Here is a 21,335-nt window from a genome sequence, read left to right as displayed (position 1 = left end):
GTACTTGTAAAACTCATGTGAAAAATCATCTGGGGTAGATGTGGCTCTAGAGTCACCGATTTACCGAGAACTTTCCTGTGGGTCATAGGGAGCCACTGGGGCTATTGAACAGGGTAAGGAGGTGATTAAAGCTGAGCTCCTGGTTCCTGGGTGACTCTTTGAGCAGGGGTTTCTGAGACTTGGGGGTGCTCAGTGTTGTCTTCGGCCAGGGGTGGGGGCAGGGAGTAGGCAAACTTCCCTGCACAACACAAGCGACGGACGGAGGTAGGGTCTTGAGAGGCTCTGAGGCTCTGGTCTCTGAGAGCAGCCTCTCTGGGGACAGTTTGAGGAGGACATCCTGCATATCTGCCTCTCCATCCTGGACCGAAGTCCCAGTCACCAAGACGACCCAGCCACCGATGTGTCCCGCCGCCATGACCCCATCTATGTCACCAGAGCTGTCAGTGCCATGGTGAGGCGTCCCGCCATCCCTGCATGCACACTCCTTCCTGGGTCCCCGGGCCACACCCTCTGCTTTTTCCCAAGTCACCTTTGTTGTAATTCTCTATTGCACCATACAAACCACCCCAAAACTCAATGGTGTAAAACCGCCATTTATTATGTGGATCCTTTTGCAAATGAGGGACTTGGGCAGGGCACGGAGCGGAGGGCTCATCTCTGTTAAGAGATGCTTCAGCTGGGGGGGTGTCTGAGCGGCTGAAGATGTCTGGGATGGTTTGACAGGACCACCTCTCTAGGGCCCTGGTTCCAGCAGTCGCTGTCTCCTTGGTTCTCCTCCGTGCCAGGTCTGCTGGAGCTGGCATGTCCAGGTGGCTTGCTCACTCTCATGTCTGGCCCCTGGGCCAGGCTTGTTTGAAGAACTGGGGCTGGCTGGTCACCCCTCTGTCTCACCTTGAAGCCATTCCATGTGGCGAGGTTGGGCTTCCTCACAGCATGGCAGCCTCAGGGTCATCAGACAAGACAGCTGGCTTATCCCCAGGCAATTATTCTAAAAAGACAGAGAGATGGTACCCAGATCCACCTTTCTATGGGAAGAGGGCTTCCTCCTCAGAAAGGAGCCAGAGGGCCTACCAGCTCTCTCGAAGGCAAGAAGGCATTCAGCTCAATAGCTGGGTATCTGTAATTCCAAAAGTTAACAAAGTTGTTTTTCACATAATTGATACTCTCAATTTCTCAAGACTTCAGAGAGATGTTGGAGCACAGAGAATTAAAAGCAGTGACCAGTCCCAACCAGCAGAGCATTACAGTCCCATGGGGTAGTGGTACAGGCTCCCAAGACAAAGTCCTGAACTGGTGGGTCACCCATTCTTGCTAATTTGCTGTGTGCATTGAGCAAGTTCCTTAACCTCTCTGAATCGGTTTTCTCATTTGAAAAAAAAAAAAAAGAAAGAAAGAAAGGAAATTAGTAGAACCTATACTGTAGACATAAAAGATTAATATAGTGTGTGGTAAGCCCTTAGAATAGAGCCTAGCACACAGCAAACATGTGACGAATGTTAACTGTCTTATAATGATTATTGCCAACAGTCCTCAAAAACAGATCACTTAAAACAGGAAGTTCTCTAAAACCATATATGATTTTCAGCAATAGAGAATCCCAGTGGAAGGTAATTGAAAATGATACACAGTACCAAAAAGGAGCTATGTTAAGACAGCACAGGTTTCCAACTTTCAGACAATTGAAAAGCAAGGGGTGGCCCCAAATAACTGGGTGACCCAAAGTTGGAGATGATTTTACAATGGCAAGGTTCCTGAAGCAGGCAGCCCTGCCTGGTGGTGGACCCATGGCCTCCTCTGCCCAGGTGAACAGCAACAACGACCGGGGCGTGGTGCAAGGCCAGTGGAAGGGCAAGTACGGCGGCGGCACCAGCCCATTGCAGTGGCGTGGCAGCGTGGCCATTCTGCACAAGTGGTTCAAGGGCAGGTTCAAGCCAGTCAAATACGGCCAGTGCTGGGTCTTCGCTGGAGTCATGTGCACAGGTACCCAGGGAAAGACGGTCCTCAACCCCTAGCCAGTTCAACTTGCCTTCATTTGCATATATTTGCATAGGCATCTCTCCCTCGCAAAATCTTTATTAGTGATGGTGAAATAGAATCTGGTTAATGAAGAGAGAAATCAGATCCCTCACCAAAGTGACTTTTGTTTTTTGTTGTTGTTGTTTTTGTCTTTTTGCCTTTTTCTAAGGCCACTCCTACGGCATATGGAGGTTCCCAGGCTAGGGGTTTAATCGGAGTTGTAGCCACCGGCCTACGCCAGAGCCACAGCAATGCCAGATCTGAGCCACGTCTGCGACCTACACCACAGCTCATGGCAACACCGGAACCTTAACCCACTGAGCAAGGCCAGGGATCGAATCCACAACCTCATGGTTCCTAGTTGGCTTCGTTAACCACTGAGCCACAACGGGAACACCCAAGTTTTGATGTTTTATTTTGCAGGTGTCCCACCTCTCTCTGCCTCAAGCTCATTGAGGGCTCTTGCGTGGGTCCTGCGGCCGTGGGCCCACAGCCCCCTCAGGCTATTATGGCTATTATAGGGCTATTATACAGCTTCCAAAGTCCTGCCAGCCTCAGAGCCTGTCTACTCTAATGGGTGGTGTCTCCAGAAGTCCTCTGAGAGGAGGTATCTCTGAGAGTGGAGACAAGAGTCAGCCCTGGCAAAGCAGACAAAGACAGGGAGGGGGTGTGGCCAGACATGAGGCCAGCAGCCTGCTGGGGGAGGGCCAACCCTCCCCCCACCCCCGCCGAGTCTGGGGTCCCAGCCTGTCCTGCAGCCTCGAGAGCTTCCTGATCTTCAGTCCTTAGGTGCCTGGGGATCGCGACCCGGATTGTGTCCAACTTTAACTCTGCCCATGACACAGACAGGAACCTGAGTGTGGATAAGTACGTGGACTCCTTCGGGCGGACGCTGGAGGACCTGACGGAAGACAGCATGTGGTGGGTCCTCGGCCACTGGGTCCCAGGGGCTCCCCGAGGCCAACCCAGATCTGGAGCCCAGCTCTGCTGAGTCTGAGCCAGTTCTGGAAGGAGTGACAGGCACCCTGCGGCAGGGGTGGGGGTGGGGGGTCCTGAGCAGAGGCTCTGCTGAGCTCCAGGGATTTACAGACATGTGACTCAGAGGCCAAGAGGGGGGCTCAAGATTTGACCACCTTGACCCCACCGCTGCTCCCTGTCCACCCTGTGCTACATCTCAGGTGGGAAACAGGCTCCTTTGGGCAGCTCAAACAAAAACTCTTCCAGCAAAGCTTTACAAAGTTAATCTTAACGTAATTTTTTAAAGTAGGAGATACATTTATGTATTTATGTGCTTTCATGTTCAAAAGGTTTAAAATGGTCTACAGTGGTCAGTCTCCCTCCTGCCTGTTTCCGGCCTCCCCAGCCTCCCCAGCCTCCCCACCAGATGCAACACTGTAACTAATTTCTTACACTGCTTTTCAGAGAGAGGCCCTGCAGGTCCAGGGGCCCTGGCACACACAATGCCTCCAAGCTCCCTCTTTTCCCCACAAACATCAGTAATGTAATACTGTTCATCCTGCTCTACATTTAACAATTTCATATCAGTACACACGAATTTTTTATAGTGTTTAATATAGCAATAACACCATGCTAAGCGAGTACCCAGTCTATGTCAGGACTAGTTCTAAGTGCTGTACATGCAGGCTTACCTTGTTCTACTGGGCTTCGCCAATACTACAAATCTTTTTTTTTTTTTTTAATGAGAGTTGCAATGTTTATTTCAGGTTCTCTCTTGTTTGTTTGTTTGGGGGGTTTTCTTGTATTTTTTTTTTTCTTTTTTGCCACACAGGCAGTATGTGGGAACTCCTGGGCCAGGGATTGAACCTGCGCCACACAGCAGCAACCAGAGCCACAGCGGTGAGAACGCAGGAGCCTCAACCCGCGAGGCCATCAGAGAACTCCCACCAATACTACAAATTTTTTTAAAAAATCAAAGGTTTGTGGCAATCCTGTGTTGAGCAAGTCCACCAGCACCATTTTTTCAACAGTTTTACTTTTTAATTAAGGTATGTATATTGCTTTTTTTAGACATGATGTCATTACACACGTAACAGACCACAGTGTAGTGTAAACACAACTCATATGCATTTGGAAACCCCCCCCCAAAAAAATGCATTAAAAATCGTCTTACATCCTTGATTTGTAAAAAACGCAAAGCACCGTAAAGTGAAGCACAATAGATAAAGGTCTGCCTCGACCTAACATGAATGATATGTGCTCATCGATACAGCTGAACAAATCATTCAAAGATTCAGCCACAGCTCGCGCAGAGCAGGGCCCAGGGCCTGGCTGGCAGGAGGAGCCGCTCTGCTCACCGGAGGCCACCCTGCCCCATCCCCTCTCTGCGGCAGGAATTTCCATGTCTGGAATGAGAGCTGGTTTGCTCGGCAGGACCTGGGCTCCTCTTACAATGGCTGGCAGGTTCTGGATGCCACCCCCCAGGAGGAGAGCGAAGGTACAGGCTCAGCGGGGCGGGCCCCAGACCCCCGCTGTTCCTCCCGCCGCGCGGCTCACGCACACCCGTCCTGCGCAGGCGTGTTCCGGTGCGGACCGGCCTCAGTCACTGCCATCCGGGAGGGCGACGTGCACCTGGCCCACGACGGTCCCTTTGTGTTTGCGGAGGTCAACGCGGACTACATCACCTGGCTCTGGAATGAGGATGAGAGCCGGGAGCGTGTGTACTCAGACACCAAGAAGATCGGGAGGTGCATCAGCACCAAGGCAGTGGGCAGCGACTCCCGCGTGGACATCACCAGCCTCTACAAGTATCCAGAAGGTAAGGGCGGCCCCTATCAGCCTCTGCAGTGGCCAGACTGCTGCAGAAGGGCAACCGCGGGCCCCCTTGGGGGCCAGGCCCTGTGCCATATCAGGGGGTGGTCATGGCCCAGTGCAGCACTGCCTCCTTGCTTTGAGCCAAGTGCCTTAAGCTTGTATTAAGGGGCCTCTGTTTGCCAAGTAGAAGGTTTCCCACATCTAATAATAACAATAGCTTTGGCGTTCTCCTCCTGGCTCAGTGGTAAAACCCGACTAGTATCTATGAGGATGAAGGTTTGATCCCTGGCCTCGCTCGGTGGGTTAAGGATCCAGCATTGCCATGCTCTGTGGTGTAGGTCGCAGATGCAGCATAGATCCCACTTTGCTGTGGCGGTGGTGTAGGCCAGCAGCCATAGCTCTGATCTGACCCCTAGCCTGGGAACTTCCATATGCAACAGGTCCAGCCCTAAAAAGACAAAAAGAAAAAAGAAAAAAAATCCAATGGCTTTAACACTTCTATGTTCCAGGTACTATATCAGGTATGCTCATACGTGATAATAATTACTAACAAGAGTGAAGGAGTTCCCATCATGGCGCAGTGGGAACAAGTCCGACTAGAAACCATGAGGTCGCAGGTTCAATCCCTGGCCTCGCTCACTGGGTTAAGGATCTGGCGTTGCCGTGAGCTGTGATGTAGGTCGAAGACGTGGCTCAGATCTGGCGTTCCTGTGGCTCTGGTATAGGCCAGCGGCTACAGCTCCAATTAGATCCCTAGCCTGGGAACTTCTATATGCATGGGTGTGGCACTAAAAAGACAAAAAAAAAAAAAAAAAGAGTGAGGGCAGTAGCTGCTACTATGTATTGAACACCTAGACTACATAGCACTAGGCCCCACTCAAAATAATAGTAATAGCAGCTCCTGTTTGTCATCTGCCAAGACCTATGCCATAGTCACTAATTTATGGTCACTGGTTTCCTGAAGAACTTGTACTCTTTGGCTTAAAGGGAATGCATGTTATCTTTCTAGTAGCTGCCTCCAGCTTTAAAAATTACCCTTTCTTGCTTTTTCCATTGGAACAGGTGAATGTCTACCTCTATACTTTAAAAGTTACCCTTTCCCACTAAATAACAGATCCCTTAGAAATGCCACGATCTGATACATACATTTTCTGGTTAAAACAATGTTACTCAGGTAATCAGGACTTTAAGTTCAGGAGTTCCCGTTGTAGCTTAGCAGGTTAAGAACCCAACTAGTATCCATGAAGATGCAGGTTCAATCCCTGGCCTCGCTCTATGGGTTAAGGATCCAGCGTGGCTGCAAGCTACAGCATGAGTCGCAGATGGGTCTCAGATCCCACATTGCTGTGGCTGTGGTGCAGGCCGGCAGCTGCAGCTCCAATTCGACCCCTGGCCTGGGAACTTCCATATGCCATGAGTGCCAGGCTCTTTTATGTGCTTTAGAAATAGAGCACCTCCTAAGTGTCAGGCATGACTCAGAGGCAGGGGAGAAAGACAAGTGCCCAGAGAACTTGGCATCTGGTGAGCCGACAGTGGGAGGACAGTACAGGGTGATCAGCACCGTGCTGGGGAGGCCAGGAGGCAGAAGAAGCACAGAGGAGGGGTCCCTAACCCAGCCAGGGAGGAGATGTCAAGAAGAGTATCCCAGAGTTCCTGTTGTGGCTCAGCGGGTTAAGAACCCAACATAGTGTCCATGAGGATGTGGGTTCGATCCCTGGCCTTGCTCAGTGGGTTAAGGATCCACCATTGCTACAAGCTGCAGCATAGGTCACAGCTGCAGCTCAGATTTGACCCCCTAGCCTGGGAACTTCCATATGCACAAGTGCAGCCATTCACAACAACAACAAAAAAGGCACACTTCCCATGGGAGGGGATCTTGAAGGGAGTAAGACTTAGCCAGGAGATGAAGGATGGAGAAGGCGTTCCAGAAAGACAGGACCCTATGCATCCTGATTTCAGAGTCTCTCTGAAGCAGCGCTGTTTGTCCAAACCATGGGCATCCTATTCCGTGGGTGAGATGACAAGGCCTGTCTGCTGGCTCTGTCCACTGAAGCAGGATACGTTATGGGATAGAGCACACATATCAGAGCCCCTGGGGGTGATGTGCTTTGGCCCTACCCCTGAGTCAGCCTGGATACTGAACAAAGAGGGAGCCAGCCTTCTAAGCAAAGGAATTTGTGTGTGCAGAAACACACTGGCTTCCTGCAACAGGCTTCAGGTAGAGTGGAGGAAGGCAGACTCCCACACTGATCTTCAGCCAGAGGGACTGAATGTGGGGGCAAAATCTTCGAGGCTGGTGCCAGGGGCCACCAGGAGAGCCAGGTGGGCAATTCAGCTGTCTGCCTCTGGGCCTGCATGTTAGCTTCTGAGGGTTGCCATAACAAATTACCACCAATGTAGCAGCTTAAAACACCAGAAAGTTATTCTCTTATAGTTCTGGAGGCTGAAAGTCCAAAATCAATACTCTATTTTGATACTCTCTAGAGCTCTAGGGGAGAATGCTTCCTTGATGCTACCAGCTTCTGGGGGGCCCTGCATTCTTTGGCTTGCGGCTTCATCACTCCAGCCCTCTGCCTACATCTCCACACAGCCTTCTTTCCTCCTGTGTGTCTCAAATCGCCATCACCTTCCTCTTAAAATGATACTGATCATTGGATTTTGGTCCTCCTTGAAATCCAGGTTGATCTCATCCCAGAATCCTTAATTGCATCAACAAAGACCCTATTTCCAAATAAGGTTATATTCATAGGCACCAGGGGTTAGGACTTGGACATATCATTTAGAGGGACACTCTCCTGCCCACTACAGCCTGTTGCCGGGTGGGAAATGGAGCACCTGCTGCTCAAGACCTGGCCAGCCAGGCAGGCAGAGGACAGCATGTCCAGTGGCTGTGGGCTGGACCTGAGAGGCTGATCCACAGACCCAGAGACCAGCCCCCAGAACTCCGCTTCCACCCTCTCTGTCTCCCTGTCTGTTACTCTGCTGTCCATCCCTTGTTCCACTTCTCCATTCCTCTTGCATTTAGTGGGTACCCTCAAGTGCCAGGTAGGAGAGTGGACAAATGGACAGGAGAGCAGGCAATCACAGCACACTGGGATGCTGTCTGCCTGCCAAGGTGCAGAATGGCCAAGAGACCAGCGGAGGAGGAAGGCACTGCTGTTCAGGTAACAGCAAGAGTGAAAGCGCCCCTGGAGGCTCTTTTATACTGAAAGGACATTGCACTGGATGCTTTCTCTGCCTGGGACAGGCCTGCTGACTTTACCCCAAGGCTTTGCCTGGCTAGGACCCTACTGGTTTCCCTCTCAGTACATACCACAATTTAATATTTGCTTGAATCTTTATTGTCTCCCCACCAACTATACTGTGTGGCTGGAAACCTGTTTTGTCTACTGCTGTATCTCCAGTTCCTATTGCAGCACAGTGGGTGTTCAGTACAGATTTGTGGAATGAGCAAAGGCAGGCTGATAGCACATAAAGGGCTTCGAATGCATAAGGACTTTGATCTGTATGTAGAAGGGCCTCACTTTATTGCTTGTGGGACTGGCCTGTGTTACAAGATTCACAAGGCACATTTTCACATTTCCCTGCACGAACATGTATTTATAGAACATCTACTGTGTGCCAGGCATCCAGAAAGCAAAACATGTATGACCCCTACTTTTAAAGGAGCTAACGTCTTGAGTTTCTGTTGTGGCTCAGCAGGTTAAGAACCCAACTAGAACCCATAAGCATTCAGGCTTAATCCCTGGCGTCACTCAGTGAGTTAAAGGATCCAGCATTGCCGTGAGCTGTGGTGTAGGTCGCAGACACGGCTTAGATCCTGCATTGCTGTGGCTGAGGTATAGGCTGCCAGCCGCAGCTTCTCAACCGCTAGGCCAGAAACTTCCACATGCCACAGGTGCAGCCCTTAAAAAAATAGTTTTAAAAAAATTTAAATAAAGGAACTAACATTCTAGTGGGGCAGGTAGACGTAAAGAAAAAGTAAAATAAATAGCATCTCAGATGGTGATAAGTATTCTGGAGGAAAATAAAGCAGGGAATGAGTTTAGGAACAGATTGGGAGGAAGTGAGAATTGTCGTTTAAAATCAGGTGCTCGCTAACAGCTATCTATAGAAGACCCACCCCGTAGCAGCAGAATACACTTTCTTGGCAAGTACAAATAGAACATAATCCAGGACTGACCATATGTTCATTTGTAAAACCCGCCTCAGTAAATTTTAAAGAATTAAAATCATACAAAGTGTATTCTCTGATCACAATGGAATAAAACTAAAAGTCAAAATCAGAAGGGTCGGGAGTTTCCGTCGTGGTGCCAAACCAACTAGTATCCCGGAGGATGTGTGTTCAGTCCCTGGCCTTGCTCAGTGGGTTGGGGATCCAGCGTGAGCTGTGGTGCAGCTTGGATCCTGCGTTGCTGTGGCTGTGCTGTAGGTTGCCGGTTGCAGCTCCAATTCGACCCCTAGCCTGGGAACTTCTGTGTGCCACTGGTACAGCCCTAAAAAGACAAAAAAGAAAAAGAAAAAAAAAATCCAGTGTAATTTGGAGAATTCACAGTTATGTGGAAATTCAGCAATAAATACACCTAAATAATCATTGGGTCAAAGAAGAAATCACAAGTGAAATTAGAAGATATGTTAAGATGAAAGAAAATGAAAATACAACATGCCAAAATTTATGGGGGGAGGTTGGAGTTCCCTGGTGGCCTAGTGGGTTAAGGATCTGGCATTGTCATTGCTTTGGCTCAGGTCACTGCTTGTGGCATGGGTTCGATTCCTGGCCCAGGGAATTTCTGCATGCCACTGGCATGGCCAAAAGAAAAAAAAAATTATGGGGCGAGGTAAAGCAGTACCTAGAGGGAATTTTATAGCTGTAAATACGTACATTAAAGAAGCCGGATCTTGGAGTTCCTGTCTGATGCAGCAGTTAACAAGTATCCATGAGGATGTGAGTGGTTATCTAGTATCCATGAGGACACAGGTTCAGTCCCTGGTCTCGCTCAGTGGGTTAAGCATCCAGCGTTGCCGTGAGCTGTGGTGTAGGTCCCAGACGCAGCTCAGATCCCACACTGCTGTGGCTGTGGTGTAGGCCGGTGGCTACAGCTCCGATTAGACCTCTAGCTTGGGAACCTCCATACACCTGGGGTGCAGCCCTAAAATGACAAAAGACAAAAAAAAAAAAAAAAAAAAGGAAGGATTTCAAGTAAGTAACCTAACCTTCCACCTTAAGAAACTAGAAAAAGAGCAAATTAAACCCAAAGAAAGTAGAAATAGGAAATAAGAAAGATTAGAGTGGAAGTAAATTGAAAACAATGGAGAAAATCAACCAAATCAAAAGTTAATTTTTTGAAAACAGCAACAAAACTGACAACTCTTCAGCTAGACTGAAAGAAGGCTCAAATTACTAAGGTCAGAGAGGCCATTACTACCAGCCTTACCAAAAAAAATTGTAAGAGGTGTCTTTGTCTCCAGTTCCTGGACACAGCCCCTAAAACCCTTGAATCTCTGGAGTGTGTCTTTTTTATGGTAATGAGATGAGTGGTGGCTGGGGGGTCCCAGACAGCTCAGGATGGGGACTGGTTACCAGAAAGACCCAACCATGATTGGAAGATTAGAATTTTCCACTTCTCCAGCCTCTGGGGATGGGAGAGGGATGGGAGATTGAGTTAAAAACCAGTGGCTGATAATTTAATCAACCTTGCCTATATAATGAAACCTCCATAAAAACCCCTAAACATGGGTGCAGAGAGCTGCCAGGGTGGCGAACATCTCCAAATGCTGGGAAGGTTGACCTCCCAAACCCAGCATGGAAGCTCCATGCTACCCTCCACCTTGCCCTATGTGTCTCTCCTATCCGGTTATTCCCGAGTTATATCCTTAAATATAAACTGGCATCCATGAGGATTCGGGTTTGATCCCTGGCTTTAGGTTAAGGATCTGATGTGGCTGTGGCGTAGGCCAGTGGCTACAGCTCCAATGGGACCCCTAGCCTGGGAACCTCCACATGCTGCGAGTGTGGCTCTAAAAAGATAAAAAGACCAAAAAAAAAAAAACCAAAAAGGAAAGACATTCTGACACATGCTACCATGTGGATGAAGCTTGACGATATGATGCTAAGTGAAATAAGCCAGTCCCACAAGGGCAAATACCATACAGTCCCACTTATATGAGGCACCTAGGATAGTCACGTTCATGAAGACAGGAAGTTGAATGGTGGATGCCAGTGGTTGGGAGAGGCAGGAATAGAACATTTAAAGGATACAGAGTTTCAGTTCTGCAAGGTGAAAGGAGTTCCGGAAATGGATGGCGGAGAAGATAATCCAACAGGAATGTACCTGATGCCACTGACGTGCACACTTAAAAGTGGTCAGGCTGGTAAATTTTACATTATGTATATTTTGTCACAATCTAAAAACTATAAAAATAAAGAAGGAAAAAAGAAAAGAAAAGAAGGATAAAAGGAAGAAAGGGAGGGAGGGAAGGAGAGCAAATAAAGAAATAGAAGAGTTTGCAAACTGGAAAGGAGATAAAACTATCTCTGTTTGCACACGTTAAGATCCTGTATGCATAAAATCCTAAGGAACTCACTAAATGTTATTAGAGCCAAAAAACAAGTTCAGAAAAACTGTGGAACACAAGAGCAATTTTTAAAAATTAATTGTATTTCAGGACAAAAGCGATGTGTAATCTGAACGTGAAATTAAGAAAACAAATCCATCTATAATAACATCAAAAAGAATAAAATACTTGGGAATAAATTTATCAAAAGAAGAGCAAGTCTAGTACGGTGAAAAATACAAAACATTTTCGAAGATTACAGACTCAAATGGAAAGACATCCCATTTTCAGGGATTGAAGGACTTTATGTTTGTAAGATGACTATTCTCCCAGTTGACCTACAGACTCCATGAAATCCCTCTCAAAGTTCTGGCTGAGTTTTCTTCCAAAATTGACAAACTGTTCCTAGAATTCGCTTAGAAATTCGAGAAACTCACAATAGCCAAAATAATCTTGGAAAAGAACAAAGTTGGAGGGCTCAAACTTCCCAAATTCAAAACTTACTATACACATACAATAACCCAGATACTGTGATACTAGTATAAAAATGGACATATCGGTCAATGGAATAGAACCAGGAGTCCAGAAATAAACGCTTAAAATTATGCTCAATTGATCTTGACAAGGGTGCCAAGACAATTCAGGGAGGAAAGAACAAGAATAGTCTTTTCAACAGATGGTGCTGGGACCACTGATTATCCAGAAGCATAAGAATAAAATGGGCCTCCTACATCTCACCACACACAAAAAATTAACACAAATGGATCACTGACCCATATCTAAAAGCTAAAATTACAAGCTTTTAGACAAAAACAGGAGTTAGTTTTCATGAGCTTGAGTGAAGCAGAGTCTTTTCAGATATGACATCAAGTGGACAAGTGACAATAGGAAAAATTGACAAATTGGATGTCATCAAAATTAAAAACTTAGGGACTTCCCACTGTGGCACAGTGGGTTCACGATCCATCTGGTCTCTGTGGAGGTGCTGGTTTGTGGCGCACGTCACAGCTCCAGCTCGGATTTGATCCCTGGCCCCAGAATTTCAATATGCTACAGGAGCAGGCAAGAAAGAAAAAAAACTTGTACTACAAATGATGCCATCAGGAAAGCAGAAAAATAGCCCACAGAACAGAAAATATTTTCAAATCATGTGTCTAATTAGGGACACATAAAGAATTCTTCTAGCTCAATAATAAAAAGATAATTAACCCAATTTTAAAGTGGGCAAAGAGAGTTCCCATCATGGCTCAGTGGTTAACGAATCCGACTAGCATCCATGAGGTTGTGGGTTCGATCCTTGGCCTTGCTCAGAGAGTTAAGGATCCGGTGTTGCCGTGAGCTGTGGTGTAGGCTGCAGACGCGGCTCGGGTCCCACGTTGCTGTGGCTCTGGCATAGGCCAGCAGCTACAGCTCCGATTCGACCCCTAGCCTGGGAACCTCCATATGCCGCGGGAAGCGGCCCTAGAAAAAGGCAAAAATAAATAAATAAATAAAGTGGGCAAAGGATTTGAGTAGACTTTTCTCCAAGGACCACATACGAAGGACCAATAAACATATGAAAAGATATTGATCATTAATCATTAGGAAAATGCAAATTCAAAATCACAACATACTACTCCACATCCACCAGAACTGCTATAATCAAAAAAAAAGACAATAAGAGTTGGTGAAATTATGGAATTATTGAAACACTCATGCATTGCTAGTGAGAATGTAAAATGGTACAAGCACTTTGGAAAACAGTTTGACAGTCCCTCTCAACGTTAAACACAGAGTTACCATACAAACCAGCAGACACCCTTGGTATACACCCAAGAGAAATGAAGACAAACATCCACCCAAAATCTTGTACATGGACATTCATAGCAATATTATTCAAAGTATCTAGAGTGGAACAACCCTAATATCCATCAGTGGATAAATAAAATGAGGTCTGTCCATACAATGGAATAGTATTCAGCAATAAAAATAAATCAAGGGAGTTCCAGTTGTGGCCTAGCAGATTATAACTTGACTAGTATCCAGGATGCAGGTTCGATCCCTGGCCTCACTCAGTGGGTTAAGGATCTGGCGTTGCTGTGAGCTAGGGTGTATGTCGCAGACTCAGTTGGAATCCAGTGTTGCTGTGGCTGTGGTGGCAGCTAGCAGCTGTAACTCTGATTCGACCCCTAGCCTAGGAACTTCCCTATGCTGCAAGCGTGGCTCTAAAAAGCAAAAAAAAAAAAAAAAAAAAAAAAAGAAAGAAAGAAATCAAGTACTGATGTATGCTACAGCACAGATGAACCTTAAAGCTGTTATGTTAAGTGAAAAAAAGAGCCAGTCACAAAAGACCACATCTTGAATGATTCCTTTTTTGAAATGCCCGGAATAGGCAACTTAGAAATTCATTTAGTAGTTGCCTAGGGCTGGGGTTGGGGCAGGGAGGGATGGGAAGTGACTATTGATGGTGACAAGGATTCTTTTGGGATGACAGACGTTGTTTTGAAATTAGATTGTGGTGATGGGTGCATGACTCTGTGAATATACTAAAAACATTGACGTAGTCTTTAAAAGGGTGAATTGTATGTGGAATTAATGTATATCTGAATAAAGCTGTTTTAAAAAATCAGATGTTCAGGAGTTCCCATTGTGGCTTAGCAGGTTACAAACCCAACTAGTATCCATGAGAATGTGGGTTTGATCCCTGGCCTCGCTCAGTGGGTTAAGGATCTGGCCTTGCTGCAGCTTTGGTGTAGTTCACAGATGTGGCTCGGATTCCACGTTGCTGTGGCTGTGGCATAAACCAGCAGCTGTAGCTCCAATTGGACTCATAGCCTGGGAACTTCCATAAGCCATGGGTGCAGCCCTAAAAAGCAAAAAAATAAATTAAAAATAAAATAAAATAAAAGATCAGATGGTCAGAGAAAGCCTTTCTGAGAAAGTGACATTAGATTATTGGGGCAGGGAAATGAAACATTTTCATAGTAAAAATATGAGTACATTATAAAGTGAAAAATTCACTTGCATTTTAATAATGAAACATGACATGTTAAAGACCCAAAGATTCTTTAACTCCCAAGAATTCCCATGGTAGCTTAGCAGGTGAAGAACCCAAGGTAGTGTCCGTGAGGATGTGGGTTCAATTCCTGGCCTCATGGGTTTGATTCCATATGCCGCAAGTGCAGCCATTAAAAACCAAAAAAGCTTTAGATCTGTGTGGTCCTTCAAGCCGAGGCCACACAGTAGTGAGGTCCCTGGGGAGACCGTCCGGGAGGAGCCCGTGTGGGAGATGGCTCAGCCCAGGTTTCAAGGGGGTGAAGTGGAACCATCGGAGTTGGATCTGGGAAAGATCAGAGAGGAAAAAGGACTGGAGTGGGCGTGGAACCCACGTTCCCAGGAAGGGAGGGGACATTCTGCACCTCTTGGCCCCACGTCACGGGTGGGAAACTGAGATTTGGGGGGACTAGGTAATGATACTAGTAGTGAAAGGCCACAGTCATCTGGTGGCAAGTTGACTTGATGGTGAGACCATTTATATGGTAGCCTGAGGGGAAAAGAATGATGGGAGAAGGGGGAAGATTCCAGATCAGTGAGGATGTTTGGCTGAACCTGTTGACTTTTCAGTTATGGGCCATAAGCGTGACAGCTCCAGTTTCCGGTGTGTACACTGAGTGAACGCTGGAACCCTTTGCTGGGTGAAGCACTGGGTGATCCGTGGAGCTGTTTGCTAAAAAATGGGGAATTCTGGGCAGAAGATGGCATGTTTGGTTGGACATGAGGCACCTGTGGGACGTGCTGGGGGTGGAGGTGGGGGATGTCCAAGGATCAAAAAGAGAGAGAGCAAGAGAGAGAGGGGTGCGCTAGCAACAGGGAAAGTCAGGGATCGGGGGTCCTAAACTCGCATGTGTTCAGGAGCCTTGCAGATGATGGCATCCCCACCCCATGAGTGCAGCCAGCTGGTGGGCGAATTACAGGTGGAGTCCATGAAGAACCAGCAAGTACATTCTCAGCCGGAGCGAGCACCCCTTGCTCAGCTTTAGACCCTTCCTGCCGTGTACAGAGTGCAAGGGGAACAGGGTTGAGAATGTGGAAATTGGAGCCAGACTGCCTAGGTTTTCATTCCAGTGCTGTTACAAGTTGCTTTCCTTCTCTGTGCCTTGAGTTCCTTATCTATAAAATAGGGATGATAACAGTACCTTCTTTCAAGGGGGGATAAATATATAGCACCTAGATGCAGTGCCTGGCAAAAGTCTACACAAGTGTTAGCTCTCATTATCTTACGAGATTTCAGAAGCAGCTGTCGAAGAAGCTACAAATCTATACTGTCATGTGAATTGTTCTGATCTGAAGTTGTTGGCAATTGAGTAAAAAATTATTTAAGAAGTTCCATTTGTGGCTCAGTGGGTTAAGCATCCCACATTGTCTCTATGAAGATGCAGGTTCAATCCCTGGCCTTGCCCAGTGGGTTAAGGATCCCACATTGCTATGGCTGTGGTGTAGGCCTCAGCTGTCACTCCGATTCAACCCCAGGAACTTCCATATGCCTCAAGTGCAGCTATAAAAAGAAAAAAAAAAAAAAAAAAGAAGAAAAGAAAGAAAAAAAAAAGGAAAAAGATTAAATGGTCTCAGAACCAAATACAACACATATGGCTGAGGTCTGCTTTTGGCTCTTGGGCTGCCAGTTGGAGACCTCCAACAGCTCTGGTACCTGAAACTGGGGGTGGCTGGGGGTTTTGCCTGGAGAAGAGGATTAATGAGAAGGGGCTGAAGGAGAGGGTGCCTGCCTTATGATGTCCACTGCCCCACAGGGTCCCGGAAGGAGAGGCAGGTGTACAGCAAAGCTGTGAAGAAGCTGTTTGGCGTGGACGCCTCCGGAAGGAGGGCCCGGGTCCGCAGGGCAGGAGGCCGTGGTCTCCGGTGTGATGAGCTCCTGAAGCCTGCCACCAAGCCCAGCATCGCGGGCAAGTTCAAGGTGCTGGAGCCGCCCCTGCTGGGCCACGATCTGAGGCTGGCCCTGTGCTTGGCCAACCTCACCTCCCGAAGCCAGCGAGTCCACGTCAACCTGAGTGGAGCCACCATCCTTTACACCCGCAGGCCGGTGGCAGAGATCCTGCACGAATCCCACGCAGTGAAGCTGGGGCCGGAAGAAGGTAAGGACGGTAGGAACGCCCCCGCTGGGTGGGACCTGGTCGGCCCAGCCCCTTTTCCAGGAAGGTTAGGGGCAGGGTGGCAGAGAGGACTTCTCAGCATCCCACGTTTATTTGAGGAGAGAAGGAGATATTTCTGAGCATTTGCTCTTGTCCCCACTTAGGAAGGAGAGAGCTGAGGCTCAGAGGGGCTAAATAATGAGAATAGTAAAAAAAAAAAAAAAAAAAAAAAAAAAAAAAAGTCCACAATCATCTGGTGGCAAACGTCCTGGTCAGGTGATTCCCACTTAGTATGAATAGTTATACACGAAATAAATACCTGCTGGGAGCATTTTGTAATATGTAGAGTATGCCTTGTGTGACCTTTTCTAAAATCCAACAAATTCTGGAGCCCATTTGGGTCCAGGTGTTCCGTATGAGAGGCGTGGACCAGTAAGAGGTGCTTATGAAGTGTCTACATGTTGGAGTTCCCATCACGGCGCAGTGGTTAACGAATCTGATTAGGAACCATGAGATTGCGGGTTCGATCCCTGGCCTTGCTCAGTGGGTTAAGGATCCAGTGTTGCCCGTGAGCTGTGGTGTAGGTTGCAGACGCGGCTCGGATGCCGCGTTGCTGTGGCTCTGGCGAAGGCTGGCAGCTACAGCTCCCATTCGACCCCTAGCCTGGGAACCTCCATGTGCCTCGGGAGCGGCCCAAGAAATGGCAAAAAGACAAAAAAAAAAAAAACCAAGTGTCTACATGTGCCAGCCTCTGTCCTGAGAATTCCGCAGACAACAGCCACAGCGCTACAACCACTCTGCTTCCCCCTCCTCCCTCACTCCTCTCCCCTCCCCTCCCCCTCTCTTTCCCTCCTCCCTCCCCTCTCTTTCCCTCCTCCCCCTCCGCTCCCCTCCCCCCCACCTCCAAGTACATTCTGAAGGCAAAGGTTTCTTTTAAACAAAGAAATTGTTCCTCTGAACCAGTTTCTGCTAAGTGAAGCTTGTGTGTTTTGACAAGGTGTGAAAATACGTGAAGGAGGTGTCACATGTTTTTTGCTTTTTTGTCATTTATTTTTCACATCATCGAAATCACAAAATAACTTTTCACAAGGAGAGATATTCATTAACATACACATTTTCCTGGCTTTTTTTCATATTAAAAGTAATACATATTCATTAAAGAGTTTCACAGCACAAGAGAAAGATCACCTATGATCCTGCCACCCATCTACAAATTAACATGTTTTTCTTCCAAACCTTTATTAATACCTGTTGCTTTTTGAAAAACAGTTCTAATTATATCGCCAACACTCATTAGTGCCCTGCTCTTTACACATTACATCGTAGTTTAAATATTTTTATATGCTCTTCATTCACATCTTTTTTTTTTTTTTTTTGGTCTTTTTGTCTTTTTTAGGGCTGCTCTTGTGGCATATGGAGGTTCCCAGGCTAGGGGTCTACTCGGAGCTGCAGCCGCCAGCCTACACCACAGCCACAGCAACACGGGATCCGAGCCAGGTCTGTGACCTACATCACAGCTCACGGCAACACCGGATCCCCAACCCACTGAGCGAGGCCAGGGATCGAACCCGCATCTTCATGGATGGTAGTCAGTTCGTGAACCGCTGAGCCACAACCAGAACTCCCATTCACATCATTTTAATGGATGTATAATCTCTAAATAAATATATGGTGATTTATTTTTTCTCCTCCCTTCTTTTGGATAATTGTCAGCTGTTGAATCTTGGTGGTGGAAAAAAATTTCCCTTTATTGATCTAGATTTTGGACTGGTAGAATAGATTCCGAAAAAAATGGAATTACTGAGCCAATAGTATAACTATTAAATATATAATTTTGTAAAGTAATGGACTTTTTTTTTTTTTTTAGCAGTTTTGGTGTCAGAAAAAAACGAGCAATGAGTTCAAAGAGTTCCCACGTTCCATCTTCCCTTATTACTCTCTTGAATTAGTGTGGTACATTTGTTACAGTTGCTGAGCACCTTATTATTATTAACTCAAGTCTGTAGTCTACATTAGGGTTCCCTCTGTATTGCACATTCTGTGGGTGTTGACAAATGTATGATGTTATGTATCTACCATTAGAGTATCACACGGAATAATTTCATTGCCGTAAAATTCTCTGTTCTTCACCTATTCATTCTCCCTCCCTCTCCTCAAACCCCTGGCAATCAGTGATCTTTCTACTGTGCCTCAGTTTCGCCTTTCCCTAGGTGTCATGTAGTTGAAATCGTCCAGAATGTAGCCTTTTCAGATTGGCTTCTTTCACTTAGAAATACACATTTAACATTCCTCCATAGTTTTTTCCTAACTTGATAGCTCCTTTCTTGTTATCACGGAAAATATTCCTTTACATGGATGTACCAAAGTTGATTGATCCATAGACCTACTGAAGAATATCTTGGTTACGTCCAAGTTTGGACAGTTATGAATCAAGCTGCAATAAATATCCATGTGCAGGTTTTGCGTGAACATGAGTTTTCAGTTTATATGGGTAAGTACTGAGGAGTATGGTTGCTGATGGTATAATAATGTGTTCAGTTATCTAAGAAACTACCAAAGTATCTTCCAAAGTGGCTATAGCATTTTGTATTCTCACCATAAATGAATGAGAATTCCTGTTCCTCTATATTCTCTCCAACATTTGATGTCGTCAGTATGTTGGATTTTTACCATTCTAATAGGTATGTGGTAGTATCTCTCATTGTCTTCGTTGTATTAATTTGAAATTTTTTAAATTTTATTTATTTATTTTTACTTTTCAGGGCTGTACCTGCAGCATATGGAAGGTCCCAGGCTAGGGGCTGAATCAGAGCAGAGTTACAGCTGCTGGCCTACTTCACAGCCACAGCAATGCAGGATCTGAGCCGCGACTACACCACAGCTCATGGTAACATGGGATCCTTAACTCACTGAGCAAGGCCAGGGATCGAACCTGCATTCTCATGGATGCTAGTTGTGCTCTTAGTGCTGAGCTGCAACAAGGCCTTCCTAATTTGAAATTTCTTGATAATGTATGATATGAACATCTTTAATATGCATCTGTACATCTTCTTTGGTACAGTGTCTTTTTTAATTGTGTTGTTCATTTTCTTTTTGTTGAATTTTAAGTATTCTTTGTATATTTTATCTAATAGTCCCTTATCAGATGTGTCTTTTGCAAATGTTTTCTCCCAGTCTATGGCTTGTCTTATTCTCTTCACTGGCCTTTCACAGAGCAGAAGTTTTTTGGGTTTTTTGGGGTTTTTTTTTTTTTTTTTGTCTTTTGTCTTTTTAGGGCTGCACCTGCAGCATATGGAGGTTCCCAGGCTAGGGGTCTAATGTGAGCTATAGCCACCGGCCTGCGCCTCAGCCACAGCAACGCAGGATCCGAGCCACATCTACAACCTACACCACAGCTCACGGCAATGCCGGATCCTTAACCTGCTAAGCAAGGCCAGGGATCAAACCCCAACCTCATGGTTCCTAGTCGGATTCATTTCTACTGCACCACCGCAGGAACTCCAAAGAAGTTTTTAATTTTAATAAAGTACAACCTGTCAGTTTTTTATTCCTTTGGTGTTATGTCTAAAAACTTAACCGTTACAATACGCAAAATTATCTAGGTTTTTTCCTATGTTATTGTCTAGGAGTTTTATATTTCACATTTTACATTTTGAGTTCATTTTTGTAAAGGGTATGAGGTATGTGTCCAGATGTCTTTTATATGAATGTCCAGGTGTTTCTGATCATTTATTGAAAAGGCTACCTTTTCTCCATTTTATTTCCTTTGCTCCTTTGTCAAAGATCTATATTTCGCGGGTCTATTTCTTTTTTTTTTCTTTTTTTTTTTTTTTTGGTTTTTTGTTGTTGTTGTTGTTGTTGTTGTTGCTATTTCTTGGGCCACTCCCGCGGCATATGGAGGTTCCCGGGCTAGGGGTCCAATCGGAGCTGTAGCCACCGGCCTACGCCAGAGCCACAGCAACGCGGGATCCGAGCCGCGTCTGCAACCTACACCACAGCTCACGGCAACGCCGGATCGTCAACCCACTGAGCAAGGGCAGGGACCGAACCCGCAACCTCATGGTTCCCAGTCGGATTCGTCAACCACTGCGCCACGACGGGAACTCCCTCGCGGGTCTATTTCTGGGCTCTCTTTTGTTCTACTGGTTTGTCTGTTCTTTCCCCACTATCACACTGTTTTGACTCCTGTAGTTTTAGAGTAAGTATTGAAGTCGGGGAGGGTCAGTCTCCTGATGTCATTCTCCTTCTTGAACATTGTGTTGGAAGTTCTGGGTCTTTTGTCCCTCTGCCTAAACTTAGGATCACTTTGTCAATACCCATTAAATAACTGGCTAGGATTTTGATGGGCTTGCCTTGAATCTATGGATCAAGTTGGGAATAACTGACATCTTCACAATATTGAGTCTCACTATGCGTGAGCATGAAATATCTCCATTAATATAGTTATTCTTTCATTTCTTTCATCAGCTTTTTTTTCAGTTTTCTTTCTTTTTTTTTTTTATTTTGTTTGTTTGTTTTTTGCTTTTTAGGGCTGCATGCGTGGCATATGGAGGTTCCCAGGCTAGGGGTCCAATGGGAGCTACAGCTGCTGGCCTACACCACAGCCACAGCCACAGCACAGCAATGCCGGATCTTTAATCCACTGAGCAAGGCCCGGGATCGAACCTGCAACCTCATGGTTCCCAGTAGGATTTGTTTCTGCTGTGCCATGACAGGAACTCCTAGTTTCCTTTAATATATGTACATGTCTTATATTTCTGGATTAATGAATGCCTAATTTTTTTAGATTACTTCGTTTGGGGGTGCTTATATAAGCGGTATTTTTAATTTCAGATTCCACTTGTTTACTGCTTGTGTATAAATAAG

At 46.2% G+C, this 21,335-nt stretch overlaps 1 protein-coding gene across 1 annotated transcript in view; it reads left to right on the top strand.

Annotated features, from left to right (window-relative positions):
• TGM6 (transglutaminase 6) overlaps positions 1–21,335 on the top strand; it is a 35,575-nt gene that overhangs the window by 6,508 nt on the left and 7,732 nt on the right. The window contains exons 5-10 of the mRNA XM_021077688.1: positions 323–451; positions 1,803–1,980; positions 2,799–2,937; positions 4,368–4,471; positions 4,550–4,792; positions 16,131–16,472. Coding sequence (XP_020933347.1) covers positions 323–451; positions 1,803–1,980; positions 2,799–2,937; positions 4,368–4,471; positions 4,550–4,792; positions 16,131–16,472 — 1,135 coding nt within the window. The remainder of the gene's footprint in view (positions 1–322; positions 452–1,802; positions 1,981–2,798; positions 2,938–4,367; positions 4,472–4,549; positions 4,793–16,130; positions 16,473–21,335) is intronic.

Source organism: Sus scrofa, chromosome 17 (genome assembly GCF_000003025.6).
Source record: "Sus scrofa isolate TJ Tabasco breed Duroc chromosome 17, Sscrofa11.1, whole genome shotgun sequence".
NCBI lineage: Eukaryota > Metazoa > Chordata > Mammalia > Artiodactyla > Suidae > Sus > Sus scrofa.
Note: the sequence above shows the minus strand (reverse complement) of the source record. Positions and strands in the feature narration are given on the sequence as shown.